At 43.1% G+C, this 24,610-nt stretch overlaps 1 protein-coding gene across 3 annotated transcripts; it reads left to right on the top strand.

The window, feature by feature from the left end:
- Positions 1-18,620: 18,620 nt before the first annotated feature.
- LOC136546469 (fasciclin-like arabinogalactan protein 7) lies at positions 18,621-21,214 on the top strand. Of its 3 annotated transcripts, XM_066538440.1 has the most exons (3): positions 18,676-18,766; positions 18,847-18,909; positions 20,125-21,214. In XM_066538440.1, the coding sequence occupies exon 3, from the start codon at positions 20,171-20,173 to the stop codon at positions 20,969-20,971; it is 801 nt and encodes a 266-aa protein (XP_066394537.1). In that variant the 5' UTR covers positions 18,676-18,766; positions 18,847-18,909; positions 20,125-20,170; the 3' UTR covers positions 20,972-21,214. The 3 variants fall into 3 exon arrangements, with proteins under 3 accessions (XP_066394538.1, XP_066394537.1, XP_066394539.1); XM_066538441.1 differs by lacking the exon at positions 18,847-18,909 and having other exon boundaries at positions 18,621-18,766; XM_066538442.1 differs by lacking the exons at positions 18,676-18,766; positions 18,847-18,909 and adding an exon at positions 18,963-18,977.
- The last annotated feature ends 3,396 nt before the right edge of the window (positions 21,215-24,610 follow it).

The following is a 24,610-nucleotide window of genomic DNA, read 5'->3' as shown; positions in this document are numbered from 1 at the left end:
ATCATCCTCGGCAATCAACACATTAGGCTCTTCTTCCACTGCTGGAGCTAGAGGAATAATTGGGTTGATTATGTTGTTGAGGCGATGAACATCAATTTGAAGCTCCTCGATCTAGCGGATGAGCTCCTGCTCCCTTTGCTCGAACTTAGTGGCCTACCTAGCAGCCTGGAATACTGTCCTGATCCTAGCTGCCTCTCTATTTTTAGCAAGACAAATGACCTCGTCCCACTCAGCATGGACGCCCTATAATTCAGCCTGAGCTACATTTCTCCCTCTCACTGTAAGGCCAAACTGCCTCTAGTGAGCTGCTAAAGCTATCTCGAAGTTATCTATCTCATGCTAAGCTACCCTAATTACCCTTCGGTGCCTACGAACACGTGCTCTCATCCTACGCTATGCAGCCTATGCTCTTTGGAGCTCTAGCATGCAGTTGATGTAGCTATCTTGGCGCGAATAAAACATTCTCATGACTGCATACATAGCACTCATTGCAGCATTACTACTTCTAGCCCTTTCATCCCTATCTCTGACTAAAGCATTATTGCCTTGTTGGGCCCAAATGGTCTGTGATGCATCAACACAGGGAAAAGATCCAACTAGCCCATTCACAAGCTCATACCTGAATTCCTGACAAATCTCACTTAGAACCTCAAATGCTACCACTTGGGCACCTTCCCATGGGGTCTATCCATCTGACTCTACACTCCATCCCTACCACTTAGGATTGTCCTCACAGGCTGCGACAGTGATTCGCACATCAAACCACCTCTGTCCTTCAGTTACCACTTTGCTCCAAAAGTAGCGGGGCGGTTCCACGTACCCGACAGAGTTTAGCACCCACCACAGTAAAGTGGGAGTCCCAAACAATGCCAGAAAGTTGTTGCTAGCAACAGGGGCTCCTAGGGTTGTCATCTGTAACAAAAGGTTACAATTAAGTGAGACACGCGTTATAGAAATGGGTTACTTAACAATAAGATCATTTAAGGGGGAAACAATGTAGGAACATGAAAGAATGGTGTATCATGATGTATGCTCGTTCCATATGTCTTCACAAACTTAGAAAAAAATAATTCCTAACAACATACACGGTGGCATACATACGTTCTCTCAATATAATCGTAACTAATGAGCTACACATTTCGTTGTTAGTGTACCTGCAGAGAATTCATTTTAGACCAACCCAACAGATATAAGTACAGAAATGTAAATCTAGGCTCTAGGTTGTAACTAAATACTTCCATATATGTATACCCATACATATACTTCCATATCAAAGCTACTCGATGACAATTTATACCCATAATTAAATACGCACCATACACACATGCAAGCATGCATATACAGCTGTATCAAAACTAGCTCTCCCCGACCGCACGCTCATGTCTTGCGGTCATACCACTCATCAACTTACCTTCTTACCTTGGCATAGAGGCATTTGATCCATATATTACCACTCAAGTGAATGGCATCCATACAATAGCACGCCGTATGGACGACAAAAGTAAAAACCCTCATGTTAGTACTTAAATAGCCACCTAAAAGTCCTTAACTAGGCATCAAGGAGGTGACCACTTGCACACTTTAGATTTTTGTAACACAAAACCTTTATTTTTAAATACACATATGACAAGTTTAATGTTGAATCTTTGCTCTGATACTAGCTATCACAGAACCATCCAATTTATAAGAGCACAAGTACAATAGCAATCACCGAAGCGAGCAAACATTCATACTTGAGCCCATATAAACCCGGTAGTCCAATGAAATCATGAAGGATCTCAAACAACCAACATACAAACCAAGATCGTAGAGATTCAACACAACCGGTCATATGTTACATCATAGCTCACAAATATTTCTCATACATGAAATTTTGAATAATTATTACAAACCAAGTTTGAAAGTAGCGAAAGCAAAGTAGTTTAACATCAACATCACACATAGTTTAATACAAAGCCAGTGTCATAGCCATCTCCAACCAAAAGCACAAGGGTGAGATGATATACAGAATGACCATTGCCCATGGTCCTAGTACTCATCCACTGTAGGAGCAAGGCAGTTCTTGTAGTAGTTGTGATACATAACGTTATCTGCAACAATGGGAATAAACCCCTAAGTACGATAAGGTACTCAACTAGACTTACCCATCCAACTAATATACTAAGACACCAAGGAGTATGCAAGGCTTTATAAGTAGAGCTGGTAGACATTATTTGTAGAAAAAACATAAGTTAACCAACATATCTTTAATTGTGAATCACCAGTTATTAATCATATCTCATACTAGATTAGCAACTATCCTATGCCAAACATGTTGGTACCATCAAGTCATTACAATAATAACCATATCCAGTTGAGTTCTTGCATAATCTCATAACCACACTTCCATCAATTACTACGATGAAGTGCGATCCTATCAAGTTCTCACTATCTGGGAGAGTCGACGATTCGAATCGATTCCTATCTAGCTAGGGAATTATTCCTAACACACACCCATACTTCCCCCGTCAGGGTTGCATCAGGTCACCTTTGGGACAACTCAAGTACAATCGCGGGTAGGACCAGCGCCGCACCCTCAAAGATACAACCAATCTACCAAGGGTGCTCGGGACTCTAACCCACCCTTGGGCTTACGCCATTGGCTCTACGCACATCCTTACTGCCTCTAGGGTGCGCACTTTAACTGCTCATGTCCCCAGCCTAAGTTGAGCTACTCAGCTTTATGGTTAGAACAACTTATCTGGCCAACTATGTGAGAGGCATGCGTTCAACATGACAAGATGACCTTCAACGGTCAGTCCTTAAATGACATAGACGGAATCACTATGATACCATGACATAAGACTCTGCTCGGTCTTCATTTATTCAACAGTACTAGGTTATGTTCCATGATAGCACAATATAGCCAACCGTGATCAAGTTGTCACCTATAGCTCGCAGGTGATAGGAAATCACCCGACTTCTACCGGTCTAAGCATAGCTAAGCATGATAAGCTTTCCTAGACTTAAATAGGATTCATGGTAGATATTTTTGGTCAAGGAAAGGTAATATGCAGCAAGTGTTTCCAAACAACTCCTATCACGTAATGCATCAATATGAATAACTTTAGGTGACATTAATAAAGTAGGGAGGCTTATAATGCTCCGGGGCTTGCCTTTCATGAATGTTGCTAGCTAATGATCGGGACACTCTGAGAGATGATCAACCTCAGGCTCGCCTTTGCCGGGAACATCCTGGTGCTGCACTTCTAGGTTCTCCTCTTGTGGATCATCGTCTAGCTCCACCAACATGACCTCCTCAGTGGCACCTATTGCATGCATATGCATAAGTAAGTCTCATGAATGCATAAGAGGGATCATAGATGATGTTAATGGGGATGAGGGTCCTGATCTTCCATCAGGTTCAAGATAAACAACGATTTGTTTCGGAGAGCGGCACACCGATCTGGCTTCAGATCGAAAGATCGAACCCTGCAACCTTAGCACCACATCTCCTCTAGTTATCAACCATGTCACAATCTGGTTGACCTCACCAAGAAGGCTAATCCCTGCTGTGAATCGAAGAACACAAGCAAGAACAAGATAAAAAGCAACTCAATTAAAGTGACAATTGCAGATGAATGATTAAGCACTCGAAGTTGGGGTCTTGCAAACCGATAACGACGATTGTTCAATGACAGATTGATCTAAAACAAAACCCAAACTCTAATGGAGGTGTGGCGGCTGTTTATGAAGACTCTAGGGTTATGCAAGACCCCTGGACGCGCCCCTAATGGGCCTAGACTCGATACATGGTCCAACGGACCAAAAGACGGTGTCGCAGCACCCTGGTAGATTCTGGATGCTGACTTGTTTCAATGATTTCTATTGATTCCGAATAGGTTTTGATGTGAAACTACTTGGATTGGCTTCCTTATCAAATTAGCTTTCCATCCATATGTGGATCATCAAAAACGGAGTCCGGATGCGTCCTAGGTGACTAGTTTAAGGCAGACTGGTCCTGGAGGCCGAGGCAGACTCGAATTCTTATTGAACTGGGCCTCCGGCTTGTGTTGGACGTCCTTGCTGGTCATCATCACCTCCACCACTTCCTCTAAGCCCTTCATGATCCTCTCCAATGTTCCTAAGCAAGATAACATCATTAGGTAGTAGTCTATTCTCAAAAGTATGAAAAGTATCGCTTAAGAACGAGCTCACCTCTAAATTGAGTTGTCGCTTTTGAGCCCGGGTCATTGGACCTTGCATGACGGTTGGAGGATCAGCGGGTACCTCTGAAGAAGTGATGTCCTCATCATCCTCCCCCTCTTGAATTGGAGTCGTCCTCGACTCAAGCTCATCTTCTTCTCCCAAATAAGGTTTCAAATCTGCAATGTTAAAGGTGGGACTAACCCCAAACTCGGATGGCAATTCAAGTTTATAGGCATTATCATTTATTTTCTCAATGATCTTATAAGGGCCAGCTGCTCTTGGCATTAATTTAGACTTACATAGCTCAGGAAATCTATCTTTTCTTAAATATAACCAAACCAAATCACCCAGTTCAAGTTTAATCTCTTTTCTTCCTTTACTATCAGCAATTCTATACTTTTCATTCATGCTTTCAATATTTTCTTTAGTTGTTTCATGCAACTTATGAATAAAATCAGCACGCTCTCTAGCATCACTATGTATTCTCTCAGTGGTAGGTAAAGGCAAAAGATCAATAGGAGCACAGGGGTTAAAACCATACACTACCTGAAAAGGACTTACCTTGGTGGTGGAATGTTCTGCTCTGTTATATGCAAACTCCACATGCGGCAAACACTCTTCCCACATCTTCAAATTGCGCTTAAAAATGGCTCTCAACATGGTGGACAATGTTCGATTCACAACCTCAGTTTGCCCATCAGTTTGGGGATGACATGTTGTAGAAAATAGCAGCTTGGTCCCCAATTTATTCCACAACGTGTGCCAAAAATGACTCAAGAATTTTGCATCGTGATCTAAAACAATAGTAGAAGGCATACCATGCAAGCGAACGATTTCTTGAAAGAAAAGGTCAGCAATATGAACAGCATCGTCGCTCTTATGACAAGGAATAAAATGTGCCATCTTAGAAAAATGATCAACCACCACAAAAATACTATCCCTCCCCCTCTTAGTCCTTGGCAATCCCAACACAAAATTCAAAGATATATCTGCCCAAGTAGTAGAAGGAACAGGAAGAGGCATATACAAACCATGTGGGTTCAACCATGACTTAGCTTTTTGACATGTGGCACACCAAGCCACATACCACTCTACATCTCGCCGCATCCTTGGCCAAAAGAAGTGTGTGGACAGCACCTCCTCCATCTTCTTGGCACCAAAATGTCCCATCAATCCGCCTCCATGTGCCTTCTGCATTAACAAAAGACGAATAGAACCAACAGGAATGCATAGGCGGTTAGCTCTAAACAAAAACCCATCGCTGATCATAAACTTATTCCATGTGCGTCCCTCTCTACAATTAAGCAACACATCCTTAAAATCATGATCAAGCGCATATTGTTCTTTAATGGATTGAAGACCAAAAATCCAGCAATCAAGTTGGGACAGCAATGTATATCTTCTAGACAAAGCATCAGCAATCACATTATCCTTCCCTTTCTTGTGTTTGATAATATAAGGAAAAGATTCAATAAATTCAACCCATTTAGCATGCCTATGATTCAGATTATTTTGAGAGCAAAGATACTTAAGCGATTCATGATCAGAATGAATAACAAATTCTTTAGGCCACAAATAATAACGCCACGTCTCCTCTAATTATCAACCATGTCATAATCCGGTTGACCTCACCAAGAAGGCTAATCCCTGCTATGAATTGAAGAACACAAGCAAGAACAAGATAAAAAGCAACTCAATTAAAGTGACAATTGTAGATAAATGATTAAGCACTCGAAGTTGGGGTCTTGCAAACCGATAACGGTGACTGTTTAATGACAGATTGATCTAAAACAAAACCCGAACTCTAATGGATGGGCGGTGGCTATTTACGAAGACTCTAGGGTCGTGCAAGACCCCTGGACGTGCCCCTAATAGGCCCAAACTCGATACATGGTCCAACGGACCAAAAGATAGTGTCGTAGCACCCTGGCAGATCCTGGACGCTGACTTGTTTTCGATGATTCCTGTTGATTCTGAATAGCTTTTGATGTGAAACTACTTAGATTGGCTTCCTTATCAAATTAGCTTTCCATCCATATGTGGATCATTGAAAACAGAGTCCGGATGCGTCCTAGGTGACCAGTTTAAGGCAGACTGGTCCTGGAGGCCGAGGCAGACTCAAATTCTTGTTGGACTGGGCCTTCGGCTTGTGTTGGACGTCCTTGCTGGTCATCATCACCTCCACCACTTCCTCTAAGCCCTTCATGATCCTCTCCAATGTTCCTAAGCAAGATAACATCATTAGGTAGTAGTCTATTCTCAAAAGTATGAAAAGTATCGCTTAAGAACGAGCTCACCTCTAAATTGAGTTGTCGCTTTCGAGCCTGGGTCATTGGACCTTGCATGATGGTTGGAGGATCAACGGGTACCTCTAAAGAAGTGATGTCCTCATCAGATGTGATATAGAAAGGTACATGCTGCAATAATGATGTTGAGTTACACCATGATAGAAATGCTAACTCCATACTAACGAAGTAGGTGCATATCTCTTCTCTATCTACTTACAAATTTCACACAAAAGCAATGTCTAAGCTACACATGGCAGTTGCAAGTTTACATCATAACTGAAGTTCTACTTATCCAAATGTCGTCATCTTAGACTTTATGGAAATATTATAAAATTGCCTACAACTCTTATTTAATCACCAAAAGCTAATTCACACTCTATCCTAACAAAAACAGACAATCTATCTAATGATGTATAGAAATTTTAGAGAACAAACATTTTAGAAAACTAAATTTAAACAGCTATAACTCCTAAACCCTTTGGCTTATTGCCTTGAAATTTTAACACAAGATAGATGAAGAAGTTCCCTACAACTTTGTTATTAACCATTTCTACAGAAAACATCATTTTGACTATGCAACGTACCAAACCACAGAATCTGTCTCAAAACCCTTCTAACTCGAATTATAAAGTAACAATATTTTTACTACATATAAACATTCTAAATTTGACATCACCAAGTATACCAACAGTTCAAGAACATCAAATACACTCAAGAAAACATAATTTCCAAGCCCAAACTATTTATTTAAATGCCTTTATCAATTTAATTATATAATTAGGGAAAATAACAAACATATACCAAATGTGCACAATAAATTCTCAAAAAATTAAAGTGGCTTCCAAGTGCTACCAATATACTACTGTAAAAGTTTCACACCATTTGACCGGGTATAACATCCTTTACAAAAAAAGTGACAAGCTAGCAAGGCCTATTTTAGTGAAAATAGTAAACCCTATAGAAAAGTGTCAAACAACAGATTATATATTTTTCCACGATTCATATTAGTACCATACTACTGTACAAAAATTTACATATCCATATGTTAAATATTTTTATCCCTACAATTTTCCTTAGAAAATACCATTTATTACTAGATAAATAGAAAGACCCTAATTCAATCAAGTTTACGGCAAGTTCATAATTTTTCCTAGCTAGAACATGTCAACACAAAACCAACAAAATTGGAATCACCATTTTATGAGTTTTCTAGCTCAAGATATCTATTTTACAAGATTACAAACATTCAAAAAGCACTTATTTAAATATATTTTAATCACCAAGAAAAATACCATAAACTGTACATTCCATATTTTTACAAAACACTACACTTCATGAAGATTACAACAAAATTTGGTTCACACGAATTGGACCTCTAGAACTCCACTTATGATTTTTCAAATTTGCATTCAAATCTGAAAATAAATAAACTATCTTTCAACTCAGAGCCGCTGATAGCTGGGGTCCAACGGTTAGATGGGTCCGCACGTCAGTGACGGCAAAATAGAGGAATGGCGTAGGATGGACGGAGTTCGCCGACGGCGAGCTTCTCTGGCGACAGCACCGGCACTACAGTGACCCCTACGTCATCCCGCACCTATTGAGCTATCTAGTTGGACCTATTGCCGGAGCTAACGACGGCGGCAGCGTTCATGGCGGTGCGGCGAAGCGGGTCGATGGCGAGGCACCGGAGCTGACCGAGATGGAACGATCTAGGGTTATGCCAAGCTTTGACCCCCTACGGTGATCCTAGTGCACACGCTATCGCGGCGAATGGCGGTCGGATGCGAACTAGCCACGGCGATGGGGCACGATGGTGAAACACTAGTGAGGCCATGCGCGGTGACAAGACCTAACCGTGTGCTTCTAGCTAGCAATGCTGGTGTGGTGGTGCGGTGGCATCACGATGGAGCTGCTACGGTGGTGAAAGAGCAACGCGGTGCAAGCTGGTGCTGGCAATGGCGACGGCGGTGCTGCACCAAGCTACTGTGGCTGCTGCGGACGGAGGCAAGGGTGAAGGAGGAAGCAAAGCAAGGAAATGAGAGCGCAGGGGCGTCATGGGCAAGCGTGGGCGTGTTGTGGTGCTCTCTGGCCCAACATGGCCTAGGTGGTTAGGACGTCGGCGACGCGCGGCCTCCACGTGGTGGTCGAACTCTGACGTGGTTGGCTACTCTTGGCCCAGCTGCTTCAGCCATTAGAGCCCGCTATACCGACTGACAGTGCGAGTTGGCGACAATAATTCTCCTAATCCATAGCTCCTTAGCGCAAACAATCTTAACAACAATTGTAGCCCTTCATACCCTCTACAATTTCTATTAAAAGGCGAAGGCCTAATTCTCAATGGTTAGCGAGTAAAATCATCCCAAAGTCAAGCCAACCAAACTAAAAATGTGCCAGGACTTAGAAAGTGTAGAAAATAGTGAAATGTTGATTTTTGTGAGCTCAAAAATACCAAGCTATGCACTGAATTAGCTCATGACCTAAAAATAAAAGTTGTTGCTCTACTCAAATACTACAACTTTGCTTAAGTGTGCTTTGCCATGAAAAGATTCTATGACATAGTTCAAACTAGGTCAAACATACAACTTAAATTTGATGTCATACACCATAACTAGGACTTAGAGACCAAACAAAGCTTAGTCATGAATATCAAAGTTGTTCCTTATGCTATTCTAAACATGTTTAAGGTATCCCAAGGTTCCACACATATTTCATACATTAGTTACATGTAAACCCTAACTTAAGTAAGGTAATTAAGTAATACACATGCAATATAGGACAACATAGATAGAATACATGATATGCTTATGCTAATGAATGTTCAATGATGATTGTGATCATGCAATATCAAGGTTAGATGCATGCTTAACACCTAGGGTGTTACAGCCCTTCCCCCAAACAGTAATCTTGTCCTAAGATTGCACGACCTACCATTCCTCGTAGAAACTTGGATAAACCTCATGAAGATAGTACTCACGTTTCCACATAGCATCTTGCTCACTATGATTATTCTAAATCACCTTGTAGAACTTGATGACTTTGCTACGGGTCACTCTTTCCATTTCTTCAAGCACTTTAATAGGTCTGTCCTCATAGGTCAAATCCGACTAAATCTAGATATTAGTAGGTTCAATAGCTTCTTCGGGCACATGAAGACATTTCTTGAGTTGGGAGGCATGCATGTCCTTGTTAGAAATAGGCGTACTTGGTGCCACTCGACCCCTCCTATTCCTCCTAGGGTCTGGACGGAGGAGAGATCGTGGGGCGTCATGCGATGTGTGGTGAAGGGAGAAGGTGGAGGTCATGGCTGACTCCCTATCTTAGCACTTGGCCTAGGCCTATGTAGCTTAGTTGGGCCGCGGTTGCTTGGGCTTGTACTAGTTGTTCGTTGTGGGTTGCTTGAGTGGCTAACTAATCGATGTCTTGAGATACCCGGGGTATCATAACCCTAACAAAACACTTGCAAAACACCAGAAAAAACCTAAAAACACGTGTGTAACCATTGCAAACATTGCAACATTTAGATGAAAACACTTGCAACATATATACCTATCGGCACGAAAATGTCAACACACAGCAAGCCGGAAGGATCTACTTAGGATGAGCTCGGAGATCTACTTGGCTTCAACGCAGGGTTAACCGATCCTACGAATTCTTCCCGAGGCATGCCAGTCAATTTGACCTACAATTAATAAGGAGAGAAAGTTTATCAGTAATTTAAGGTAGAACATACCGGTCTTTGCCTAGACAGTTCCAAGTGTGCCGCTTCAGGAGCGGCTAGATGGGAAAATTGACTAAATAGCTGATACGCAAAGAAATCGACTGTTATGGACAGTAAAGCTTATAGATCGCAATTGATTTTATGTTGATAAGTGCAATGCTCGCAAATGTAAGTGAAATCATCAGCTAGGTGGATATTACCAGTGTGAATTATTGAGCCAATGAATCTAATGAGAAAGGATATAAAATACGAACAAATCGACTGTCTAATACAAATGCTCCTACAAACGCTCTGAATCTAATTTGTTGCCATCAATAGTGAGGTTCGACCGGATCGATGGCAGCTATGATGATAATAACAAACTAAAACCTTAGAATCCATGAAACCATCTATACATCGACAGCCTTTTTGAAAGACACGCTATATGTGTGAAAGTTCGAGCGAATCGACTGAAATAGCCGATTCAAGTGAAAAGGGACTACGGCGTGTGAACAATCGACTATTTCACATGGACAAACCTATGAACTCATCAGACTTAACCTACTATTTCTAACAGTGGGGTTCGACCGGATCGATGGTAGCCATGATAAAGACAACAAATCAAACCTTTAAAGGACATAGATCTATTCACATTTAACAGAATCATGAGAACACACTGTAGGTGTTAAAGCATAGGCGATCGACTATTTAGCCGATCAGGCATAGCAAATAGTTAAGGTTATGCCTAATCAAGAATAAATCTACTAACTAGCATCCTCTAATCTACAGTGCCATCAGTGGAGATCGACTGGATCGTTACAGCCATAATAGCGAACTATAGACCATATTTAACTAACCAGCAAACCTCTTCAAGATCATACATGCCTTAACCACGTACTATGCACGATCAAGATTGAAGTAAAAATAGCCGATGAAACATAACCCGTCGCTCAAAGTAAGACACATCGTGTTGTCACAAAGCAAACGATAAACTAAAAGGATATGAGGCCGATCTAAATCGATCTTGACTGGGTAGATTGATGTTGCTGCAAACTAATAACAATAAGAACATCAACAAGATCGGTAACTTAATGAATCTACCCGAAGGACGCCACCCTTAGGTAGAGCCGATAACTTGACCTTAATCTAATTTGAGCAGTAGAGGTCGATCGGATTGATGCAGCCGTACTTGAACTAGATAAGAGTCCATAACTAGCTTATACTAGAGTTCGCAGTGGAGGTCGAACTTAAATGATGTAGTCGTACAAACAGAAGTATAAACCATGACGGTACTTACAGATAAGCCGGAGGTCGGCCGGACCGATGTAGCCCTACTTGTTGAAGAACACACCGAGATCTACACTACTCCTACTCCTAAGGGTTGGCACGAAGCAAAAAAAAGTAAATTGTATTTGATTGATTCGATGTCCTTTACAATAGCCGGGGTCCAATATTTATACCCAGAACCTAAGCATGAATCTTACTTAAGTACGACTCATTACAATCTTTGGCATAAGAGAAAATATTTATAATTTAAGATAACTTGGACTCTAATCTTTTCCTTTTTGTAGAGTCCAACCTGTTTTTCCCGATGCCAACCGTAGCTTTCCGTCGTTATCTGCTGGCATCATCTGAAGAGAGCTGATTCCAGTGCTGCATTTGAATCAGCTGATATCGACCTTTATGCAGTCGATTCCTTGATGACACGACATTGGGAGCTTCGAGTTCACGTATTTTTCTTTCCAAATTTTGGTGTAAACAGTACCAAAACACTTGAAACACATGCATATATGTAACATCTAGATCTACTTTTGCAGCATCCAGATGAAACACTCGCAACATACGTTTGAAACAGATGAAACATTTGGAACATACACTTGAAACATACGCGTATAGCCATTGTAACATGTGCAACATACTGATCTACTTTTGCAAAACATCGATACAAAACACTTGCAACATATCTCTGAAATACTTGAAATATGCGCTTGCAAGATGCGCTTTTAGCGCAATGTCACCTTGCTGCCTGGACAAATGGAGGATCGTTGTTGCGGAGCTCGACCCCGGCGTGGAGGTTGGTGATGGCGTGAGCATCTCGCCGATGGATGGAGCGCAGCCGCGGCAGGAGGCGCGACCCCGGGCGGGTGCTCGCCGTGACACTAAGGTCGACGGCGGCATGGAGTTCCGGGGCGAGCATCTCACCGGCGGATGGAGCGCAGTCGCGGCAGGAGGCGCAACTCTGGGCAAAGGGCGGGCTAGGGCGCGCGGTGTGTGGCGCACACGCGGGCAAGGCAGGGCGGTCCGGTTCGGTCCGTCCGTCCATCTGGACGCCCTCTAGGGAGCATTTCCAATACTAGAAGCATATGGCAAAATCGTTCGGAGTTTCTCCATGGGGCAAAAAAAAATGTTGACCTCCTAGAAAAGCAGCTTGGGCGTGCCAAAACGAAGCTAGCAGCAGAGGAAGTAAAGTAGCAAAGGCTAGTAAAGGTCCGTTAACACAAACATCAATGGGCCAACCTTGGGCTAGTTTTGTCTACCGAAGACATCAACCACACCATACCAGAAGTTCCCCATCCCCACTCTGCGACAGCGACTTCCCCTCAGATATACACGTCAGCGGCTGGCCAAGCCATGGGCCAGCTACAAACTCAAAGCAGCCCATCCGAAGTCCAAGTCTGCGGCCCAAGCGAGGTGAAATCGAAGCCCAAAGCAGGCCCAGCCGCGTCCAAACCGAAGCGTCGGCGTCGGTGGCGGTATCCCGTCCCCGGAAGCGACCACGGCGACATGGCACGCACACAGCCTCCAGCCGGCACACGCGCAGCAGACAGCACGGCACCATGGCTTGCAAGGGAATTAAATACCCCGGTCATCGCCTCGCTCACTCTCGCCGGCCGGACGTGGATGTCTTGCCAGCAGATCCGCGGACGCTTCGCTTGAGCGACATGGCAACCGTCTTCTCCCGCGTTCTACGTCAGGCCACTCCTTTTTCTCTTCTTCCTTCCTCTCCCGTGCTCGTTCGCTCGTTCCATTGCATTTCCGGTCCGGTGGGCGGCGGTGGTTCTCCCGTCATCAGTCGCCAATAATTGCGGCTCCGGTGACGTCTCCACGGCCATCACGAGATTTTGCGTCTCGGTGACCAATGATTTTGCGTCTCGTACTGTGGGACAAATACATTTGTCCGTACAATGTGTTGCTTCCTTTTTATTTTCTCCTGGATGAATAAAAACAGGCAACGTTTCTAAGCTCCGAGTTGGTAAGATCCGCAGCTGCAAGTGGATTGAATCCGAAGTTCTGAACAAGAACAAAGTACTACCTTCTGTCTTTTGATGAGAAGAAGAAAAAGGCTTGCTTAATCTAGGCCCTTGATTAGTTCCTCAAACTCTATATAAAAAGAAAATTTCCCGTCACATCAAACTTGCGGTACATGTATAGAGTACTAAATGTAGATGAAATAAAAAACTAATTGTATAGTTTAATTAAACTTTGCGAGACGAATTTTTTGAGTCTAATTAGTCAATGTTTGAACAATAATTCATAAATACAAACGAAATTACTACAGTCTTTACCATCACATGCAAATGCCGAATCCGGCCGGAACTAAACGCGCCCCAGACAACGAATGAAGTTCGGCTACCTCAAAGTCACCAACCACTGAAAGTCTAGAACGCAGCCTTTTCATTGGTGATCATTTAATAAGTGAAAGGAGGCACTTTCGTGTTAGTGGTTACGATCATGAATTAGGCATGCACTAATTGATTCTCTATGGCGAAAGGAGGGGCGGAAACCGTCGCAGCCGACTACGATGGCTGAGCAGCGGCCTAAATAGCACGGTCCACGCTGCCCAAGAGAGCCGTTTGCGGTAAGAGGAAAGTGTAATGGCAGGCCGTAAGCTAACTAAATACTGAGGTGAAGGAGAAAGGGGAGGAGAGAGAGAAGAAGCGGACTGTAAACTTACAGTCGGCTTAGGCACAAGAACCAAAAAAGTACGTGAGAGAGACAAATGGGCCATGTATTAACTATAAAGAGCTAACTACTATATGAGTGGGCTAAGAAAAAACTATAAACAACCTTACAGCCAGCAAACCGACTGTATTATTAGCCTTGCTCTAACATGAGTGCGGAGTTGGACATCCCGGCACGCCTTCCACGGTACGTACGTTAGTTTCTATTGTCCCTTTTCTTTTCAATTTTCATTCCTTTTTTATTCAATGTTTTCTTTTCTTTCCTTTCTTTTTTCATTTTTTTGTGGGCTTTTATTATTCTTTTTGTTTCTTGTTTCTATTTTCATTTATTTTTTTATTGTATGTTTTCCATTTTTTTCCTTTCATTCATTTATTTTCCTTTTCTTATTTCTTTTTGTGGGCTTTTGTCATTCTTTTTTTCTTCATTATTTTACTATTTTTATTTTACTCTATTCATTTGTATCTTTATTTCCTTTTTATTTTCATGTTTTCATGTTTTTCCTTTCTTTTATTCTGTTTACCTTTCTTTTCTATTTTATTGTATGTTTATGTAGATTCTTTTCATTTTGATTTTATATTCTATTTTTATTTTATTCTGATTAGTTTTTATTTTAGTTGTTTTTTTATGTTGGTACATGCAATGATCGAGTAGTATGTATGCCGACTTTTATATTTTGCATTCCCTATTTAAGTTTCAATTTTTCTATATAATTAGCATTTGTTATTCATGTGTTTTATTTGCATTTTTTGTTCTTTGTTATTTGAGTAATTAATTACTTCACTAATTTTATTTCCACTTTTTATTTTTTATATTTCATGATATATGTGATGTTCAAGCAATATAAATGTGATGTTCTGTGACGTATTTGTAATGTTCAGTAGTATACACGTGATGTTCTATGATATACTTTGTAATGTTCGTGTAGTATAAAGTGTGATGTTCTGTAATGTATTTGTGATGTTCATTAGCCATATAAATGTAATGTTCACATAGTCTACATGTAGTGTTCACATAGTCTATGTGTGATGTTCTCTGATGTATTTTGAGATGTTCACATAGCATAAATGTGATGTACGTATTTGTAATATTCAGTAGCATTATACATATAATGTTCACATAGTCTACATGTGATGTTCTCTAGTGTATTTTGAGATGTTCACATAGCATAAATGTGATGTTCGACGATTATCTTTAAATACATATTCATCATGATATAAATGTTCATTTAAAAATTTTATCAAAATATATCCACGTGGGATCTTGTTTTGAAGAGTTTATTACAAGGAACACGATGGTGCAATCAGATTTTAATTAGGATACTTGATTTCGGAGCTACCGCTTTTTTTACTTCAAAAAAAATGGGATGACTGATGTCAGCAATTTTGTATTTCCTGCATGCATGTTGTGTTGGAGCTATAGATGTCCATCGGGCCGGGCCGGCCTGGCCCAACACGGCACGTCGTGCCTCCCAGGCCGTGCCGAAGAGGGCTTCGTGCTTGGCCTTCGGCCCAGGCACGGCCTATCATGCCTCTTTTCGGGCCGAGCCAGCCCGAGTAGCCCACGTCATTCAGTGTGTCAGGCCAGCCAGTGACCCGCTCAGCCAACGACTAGAGAGAGGGGGGGCAGGGAAAGAGAGGCACCTTGCCAGCTCCGCAGCAGCGGTGAGCCGCAGGGAGGCGGGAGGTGGTAGCGACCGCCGGAGCGCTCTCCCCTGAGACCCTCGATGCCGGGTCTGGCGAAGAGAGCAGGCGGGCAGAGGGGATTTAGCGGGCCGAGTTCAGGCACGCCACGCTCCCTCCCAGGGCGCGGCCTCGTAGAGGAGAGGAGCCCACGGCGGCGCATCCCGTCGGCGAGTCGCAGAGAAGGGGAGCACGCGGTGTGTGGCGTGTGCTGGTGTCGCGCCTGCCTGGCGAGGGAGAGAGGTGATGCGGCGTGGCCGCGTGGGAAGAGAGGGAGCGATGCTGCTCGCGACACGCGTGGGAACAGGGAGAGCGGCGACTGGGGGCGCATTCTGGAATAGGCTTCCATGAATAGGAAAATGAGATAGGGTTAGGTGAATGGGAACGAGCCTCCATCGGGCCTTAACATAAAATACGGGCCGTGCCGTGCCAACCGACGTGCCTGGGTGCGGCCCAGGCACGGCCTACTCCACCGTGCCGTGCCAGCCCGGGCCCGCTGGCAATCGGGTCGTGCCATACTCGGACCGGGCCAAAATAGCGTGCTTCATGCCGGGCCGCCGGGCCTCGGGCTACATGGACATCTATAGTTGAAGCCAAAAATACCGGCGTGCGCTCCGCATCCGAACGCGGACTTGATTGGCGTGTAGGCCCATGTAAGAAACGGTCCAATGTTTAGCGATGGGAATAACAATTTTGATTTTTGAAGGGGGTCGGCCGCGAATACGCGTCACCAGGTCGGCAGGTAGGCGCCCCCAAGAAGGGGGACATTAGCTACCTGCAATTCTAGACCAAACAGGAGCTCGGTTTTCAGGTAGTGGTACTGCTATACTTAGAGTGAAAGAAAAGACAATTGCTCATAATTATCACATTTTCTTCGAAAGTGAAACGAAACCAGAAAGTAAAGTTGAAAAAACTGCTCGGTAGTTGTTTATAGTTAAAAAGGAGGGCATGAGCTTCTTGCTGCACCTTTTATTCCTATAGATTATGTGGTATACAAGCTAAAAAATTTCAGGGCTTAGTTTCAAAAAAAAAAAACAATCAGGGCTGGTCCAACAAATGGAACGTTTCTTATCAGACTGAGCTATAGTACTACCGTGGACATGAAATTCAATTGTGCAGTCAAATTCATCGAATTTTGCAGTCTATTGATGTTAAAAATGTTATTACTTGATTGGGTATGACAAATAATGGCACTGAATTTGATTTCCTGTCGAAGCTTAATTAAACATGGCAGGTCTAGAAATGAACTTTCCTCTCCTTTGATGATTAAGGCATTGAGACCTACCGCTGAACAATTATTATTCTACTAGACTTGATGCGGTGCAAGATGCTTAATCGATCCCACCAGATACACTGTATCAACTGTATCAAGTGGCCGCCTCACCGACACTTCAAAATCAAGTCAGGTAGTGAGCTCACATTATCAAATCCAGTTGACACCTCATATCACTGGTGGCTGAACTTCATTATATATCGATCACGACATTATCAAATCCAGTTGTACGTATATAACTTATTTCATTTAATAAGAATAAGAAGAAGGTCTCTACTAAATATTTGTGAATCCTTCAATTCTAATCAAGAACTAACCCATCATTTCTAGAAAGATCATTTTTCATGAGATAAAAAGGTGGCTGGTGACAAATTGTGACATTTTCTCGTAGTCATGTGCTTGTCTACTTCAAGAAAAATAGTTTGGTATTAGTACTTTAAGTGTCATGCAAGTTGAAGGAATCCTTGATATTGAGAAAAAAGGAGCATTGGTTACACTGTCAGGATTATTAACCGCACCGATGCACTAAGCTGACTTGAAGTCTTCCATGAATAGCCTTAGTAACCACTGCTGATCTGCTGCTGACTTTTGTAGTTATACATGTGGTCTAGACTCCAGATCAGAGAGCAATAGTGATTCAGACCAGAGTTTCTTTTTTTTTAGATGAAAGGTTTCCCCTGCTTTATTTGCATAAAGCAATCCAGAGTTTCTTTTTTTTTTACGACATAAACCAGAGTTTCTTTAGTCTGCCCTCAAATGCTCATATGAAATGTTGATACCTTTCCGAAGAGGAATCTGATCTCTCTGCATTCATTTTTGGCAGAGTAGGAATCTCTGCGCTTAGAGCGACCACACTGTTACCACATTGCAATCCTGTTTTCCCTATGGCCTTTTTCTAACAAAGATGTAGTAGAAAACCAATTTCAGTGTAACGGATCTCGATGTCAGACATCGAATAAACAAGTTTACAGTTATCATACTTGTTGTGGCCTTGCACAAGACGAGTTTAAAAGCGCAGAGAGCGCAACTGGATTCAAAAAAAGTCAGAAGCACTTCATGCAGCCTGGTGACAGTTTGCAATTGACCTTACAATAAAACTGAAGCGCGGTATCCTATTGGTCAGATGGTGCACAACCTTAACAAAATTAACAAGCACTGAAAACAGTTTGTCAGAAAAGCAAGCAGTGCATGTTTTCAGCAGAACACCCACACACAAGTACACAACACAAAGATCGGGTCTGAAATACAGTAGTTTCTGAAATGGGGTTCTAATTGCACTGCTACCACTAATGATTGAGAATTATTTTCTGAAATGGGGTCTAATTGTCCTACTACCACTAATGGAGCAGTGCAGTTTACTCAAGAACGGGTCTGAAAGGCCCAGGACAGGCAGCAGAAAAGCGCGGCTAGCTGAGCTGATACCTGGCCTGCTGTCAGCAATCAGCACGCACCTTCTTCGCTGAGAGCGCGCGGGCACCTACTCCTTGCCCCCGCCCGCAACAGCTGCCACCCATACGAACATCTCAATATTTTTTTATTTTTATTAATATATTTTCTCCCGCCCGACACGAAAGAACACCACGGTTTTATATAGCACCCCCTTCTACCCAGCTCTCCTCCGAACTGCCACCCTCTCTTCTTCTCTCGACCCTTCTTCCCTGCTCTGCTCGATCAGGTTTGCTCCTCCCTTGGATTTTCTCTTGTTCTCTTGCATTTGCAAGGCATTGTACCTGATTATGATGTTCTTTTCGTCAGTTGCTTGCAATTGTCAGCTTGGGAATTACCAACTCTACATGCATTGTGATTTGTGATGCTTGTGTAAGTTTTCACCATGTCGGTACATGATCTCGGGAACATGAGAGTTTTATGTTATCTAGCACACGATGGTAAGAGCAAGGCTAATAATACAGCCGGCTTGCTGGCTGTAAGATTCCTTGTAGCCTTTTTTCAGCCCACTCATATAGTAGTTAGCTCTTTACAGTTAATATATGGCCCACTTGTCTCTCTCACAGACTTTTTTGGTTCTTGTGCCTAAGCCGGCTGTAAGCTTACAGCCCGCTTCTCCTCTCTCTCCTCCCCTTTCTCCTCCACCTCAGCATTTAGTCGGCTTACAGCCTGCTATTATACTTGCTCTAAGTCGAAGCGAAGATCGTGTAGGCTTGCTCTTGACTGCTCGTCTTGGTAGCTGTTTCTTTTTTTTTTATAAGGATCTAGGTAGTTGGTTGGTTCTTTGCCCTTTTTGTATTGGCTTGAGATCTGAAAGTTCTTTTTTCCCTTAGCCTTTTTGTTCAAGCAATTGTTGTATCCCGTGTCTCGTATCATGGTTTGGTTGGCAGTAGCACTCCTACAACGTGCCGTCTAGACAAGCTAGCAGATCCAATGATCCATCTTGTATCCGAAGTGACTCTTTTTTCTCCTAGTGATAGCGAGTGAATCAATCAATTACCAAAATGTACAATACTGCATGCTCTCTAGTAGATCAGTAACGGCACAATTCCATAGGCCCTGTTTGGATACTCTAGCACAGCTAGAGGTTAGAGTTAGTTTCTAGCTCAGGACTAGCTCTGAACTAACTCTAGTCTAAGAGATGTTTGGATACAAGGGTTAAAATGATAATAAATGTGCTTTCCAAATCATTGGTGCAGGTGAAAGTAAAGAGAAAATAGTGGATCCCACCTCAAATAGCCCCAACTAGCCCAAATAATCACCTCTTTGGGGGGATAGTTTTTTAGGGTGGGCTAGTTGCAAATAACCCACTCTAGCCCTCTTGTTTGGCTACTTTAGGGCTAGTTGAGCTCCAACTAGCCCAAACTAGCTCTAACCCATGGATCAAACAGGGCCATAGTAGTATTGATTTGAACCCAGGAATATCAGCATAAATTTGGACATTTTGATCAAGAGAAAGAAACTTTGTTTTTTGATGACAACGACACACAACCACCAAACTTGTTTTCCCCTTTTTATATAAAGAACTCTCAGCCTTGATCAATCAGATCAAATTGGCTAACTATATTTTCTTTGTGATCTCTTCAGGGGCTTGCACCAGAGAAGCTAGAAGAGGAGGTGCGCCAGACGCTGCATGATGGGTTCCAAAGCTGCAATTTTTGCCATGGCTGTACTGGCCATCCTCTTCTCCGCCCCGGCATTGGCTCAGAAGAGCAGCCCGCCCGCGCCGGCGCCCGTGTCACTGTCGCCGACCCCGGCGCCGGCGCCGGCGCCGCACTACGTGGACCTCGCGGAGCTCCTGAGCGTGGCCGGGCCGTTCTACACGTTCCTCAACTACCTGGAGAAGACGAACGTGATCGAGACCTTCCAGGCGCAGGCCAACAACACCAAAGTGGGCATCACCATCTTCGTGCCTAAGGACTCGGCGTTTGCGGCGCTCAAGAAGTCCACCTTCTCCAACCTCACCTCCGACCAGCTCAAGACACTGCTCCTATACCACGCGTTCCCCAAGTTCTACTCCCTGGCCGAGTTCAAGAACCTGAGCTCGCTCAACCCGGTGAGCACCTTCGCGGGGCCGCCCTACAACCTCAACCTCACCGACGACATGGGCAGCATCTACGTGCAGTCCATGTGGTCCAGGCCCAAGATCGCCAGCAGCGTGTACGCCACCAAGCCCGTCGCCATCTACGCGCTCAACAAGGTGCTCCTGCCCGTGCAGCTCTTCAGCAAGGACCCACCGCTCGCGCCGGCGCCCGCGCCCGCGCCGGAGTCCGGGGCGTCCGATGCCCCCAGCCCGGCGGCCGGCAAATCAGGCGGGCTGGCCGGCGGCAAGGGTGACTCCACGAGTGCCGCGCACAACACTGGTGGTGCCGTCGGTGTCGCCAGTTCCTTGCTGCTCGCTGCCGCAGGGTGCTTGATGATTCTCCAGTGGTGAGAGACTTGGGTTCTTGCCATTTGTGTGAGCACGGTATTCGTGCTTCCCCACGGCCACACTTGATTTCGTTTTGAATGGGTTGCTGGAGTAGTGGAGTCAGATTCTTTTGGACATAAGGTAGGCGTACCGTTAGGATCGAGTTGGAGTATTTTACGTCAAATTACATTACTCTCATAATTTCTATCATTTTTTGATGGACGGATGATTGAATGAATGAATACGAGAAAAAAGCTTTCACTGCTACCCCTTTTCCTCTATCTAGTCCTTCTATGCAGCTGTTGATCAAAGACATTTTGATACTTGTTCAGATAATAAAGAACTAAAACTGCTTGCAAGTTGCAGCTGGCACCTCACCTCCACTGAGTTGTCCCTGGCAGGAACAACATGCTCAAGATTACAACTTTGTTCATTGAAGTGGATGTACGGAGCTGAAAGATTGACGCATATGATACACATTAGTTTATTCGAAATTTGAACTTGGGTTGGTCGGTTCGCATGTCTATAGAAAATAACTGAAACTTCCATGTGCATTGAGCATGGCTTGCTGTTTCCCACATGCAACTTATTTTTCGTCTGAAGAATCTGTGTTCAATAGAAGATGAATCAGATCTTAGGCAATCGTTCAGTTCTCCATTTGACGCAGAACATTTTTTAACTACTTATTAATTATGTAAGCTTAACACCATGTGTCTGTTTTCCTAGTGGTGTAGAAATACCAACTGGTTAGTAACTTTTAATCACATTTTGAAGTCAAACTCTGCAGCATAGTTTGTGTGCCAAGTGGCAACAATCAAGCGTGATGAGTGCCAGGCCACTGCAAAACATTGAAGCAACTCCGCAGCTAAAAAGGATGAGTAAAATGCAACGGTGGACCTTAAACTTTGCGGTAAGTATCATCTAGATTTTGCAGTGAGTAACTAAGTATCCATTTAGGTCACTAGACTCCCAAAACGCACATCTAGCTATAGGAACTAGACTCGCGCAACGATACATGTCCGAACGGGACGCAGACAATAGACGTGCACTTTCCTCGTCGGCGCTCGCCATTCCGCCACCCAAGAAGATCCTGTAGAGTTATCGGTGTAGGCGGGACGAGAAGGACGTAGGTCAATACGTCGGGCGTTTTGGCTCAGTCGGCCACAACCCCGCGGCGACATACAATGAGGACATCTGAGCCAATCTCGTATAATATACGTGCCTTTTTGTGGTTGAATTGGTGGAGGTACTGGTTCTTTGCCTATTTGGACTTTGGAGTTAGGAAAATAGGTGGGCCCTATAGCGCTCTCCCACCTTTGCTCAGATACGCTACGGCACTCGTCCTGCTCCTAGCTCCTCCAAGAGAAGGGGCCATGACCTTCTTGGCCTGTAGCCCTGTAGGTGTCTGGAGAATGACTTGTTGCATGTTGGGCCGAAGAGGTGTTTATTAATTAGCGTCTTCTTCAACCTTCGAAACGCTCCAAACCCTCCTCGTCGTGCCAGCCATGGCAAAAGTTATTGGAGGGACTCCAGAAGAGAGAGGGGGCTCCATGGATCAACAACGATAAAAGGGGCTTGAGCTCCCCTTGCTGCACCGCTATGATCCGCTCTCAGTATCCATATCAAAATAAACTCTGGGACCAAAAACAACTATGCGGCCGCAATGTGACTAGCTTATTGTGATTTATTCACTGGTAACATCATTGTAGCACCCCAGGCCTGGGTCTCACCTATGTAGCAACCAGCTTATTCTTTCGTTCTCACTTCGCGTAAAACGGTTAACCGTCCTTGACCTAGCTATTTAAACTGGTTCAACGAACTCAGAATTCATGATAAGTTACTAAACTTATGGTTGCACAGTAACTCGGTGCTACAGTACTCGAATTCAGCATAGCCAAATTCAGCGCTATTCGACCCATGAGTTGGTTCTCACAATCATCACGATGAATAGTATATTTTTAATACAATATATAAGAGTTGATACATTAATTTTCTATTTTCACATGATTTTAATATGACACGTGTGTGTTGCATGTGTATGTCTATTAGTGAATAAATAGCGGACTTGAGTTTTCAAAAAAAAAACATTGGCGACAAAATTTGGTCGAACCAATTTTGGCCGTGGACACACAGTGTCCTCATCTTGGATGTACGTAGGCCGCTATTGAGTATTGATCTTGTTTCCGTGCTTCAATCTGCACAAACAACAGAGAGTTAATAATTTGCACAATCCGTAGACACTTTGTGCCTTTGGGTTCTGAACACACTACTACAATAAGTATTTGTATGAGCGGCTGAAGATGGTTTGTATAGATAGCTCGGATAGCCGTTCCTACCGTACTGTCTCTATAAATCATATATTTATATGGGCAGTTTCCATAACGCTCCTACAAATCGATTTGTATAGGCGGCTGGTGTTATCAGCCGCCCCTACAAATCGATTTATAGGGCCTCTACAAAATTGATTTGTAGAGGCGGCTATAGTACCAGCCGCCCTATAATACCTGTTTATAGGGACGGTTAAGTCTAGAACTGCCTCTACAGTATATTTTTTCGCAAAAAAAATTTAAATTCAACCATAACACACACACACACACACATATATATATATATATACTAAAACATATATAATTCAAATCTGACCACAAGCACAAGAGCATTATATAAACTACCATTATAAGTCAAATTCATAAGAATATATACAATTCATCATCAAATGGACATAATTCACAAGTCTAATTCGTTCCCTAAGTCCAAACCGTCCCACATGGTAAGACCAATGTCAAATTCCATATATATTGTTATCAACGGCCTAGAGCTAGCCTTTCAGTCTCACGAATGTGTTAGTACTGAGGATTTCTACCTAAGTCAAAATCTCGATCATGGTAGGTGCCTTTGACGTGTGCAATCTGGTCCAATATGAAGTTGCAAAGGTCGTCGTCGAGCTCTAAGAGTTGATCATCCTTGTACGTGTCTCTTTTCATTTCTTTCTCTTCTTTCCACTACAAGAGAACATGTTTCGGTTTAGTATTTCATATCATGTGCGAAGTTTTTATACTACAGGTGAAGAGGTTCAAACTTACCATTAAGGTGTGTCTCCTGTAGGCACCGGTGTTACTCATCATATAACATATATAGTATCCACAATATACACTCCCAGGCTTTTGCTTGGGGCATTGTGTGTTTTGTATATGAAAATATTAAGTAATGCTTTTAACAGCCATATAATGGAGTACTAAAGTAAGTTACACTTACCATACATAGTGTTTTTATAGCCAGTCTTTTCTTTCTTCCTGGATTATGCCTTCCATAATGTTCATTGACATAGAACCTGAATGCCCTGTTCAAATTATTTTAGTAAATGCAACTTGTTAGTATCCAAAAGTGAACGTTACAAGTATGTATATAAACATATAAGCTAATAAGGATTGTCGATATGTATACGTCTTGAGAATTGATATGAAGTCTTTGTATGTCACCGACTCCCTATCTATTGAATCAAAGACCCATGTCATGCTCCTCCCGACATCGACGCCTATACAAATCCAGTGGTTGCTGCATGAATTTAATCATAGAACTAGATAACCTCTTTTGCATCAAATAAAATATATCGAACAAAGCTTTTAAGTATAGAATTAAACTTACTTGAAGTTGTATGATAGC

Source organism: Miscanthus floridulus, chromosome 3 (assembly GCF_019320115.1).
Source record: "Miscanthus floridulus cultivar M001 chromosome 3, ASM1932011v1, whole genome shotgun sequence".
Taxonomy (NCBI): Eukaryota; Viridiplantae; Streptophyta; class Magnoliopsida; order Poales; family Poaceae; genus Miscanthus; species Miscanthus floridulus.
Note: the sequence above shows the minus strand (reverse complement) of the source record. Positions and strands in the feature narration are given on the sequence as shown.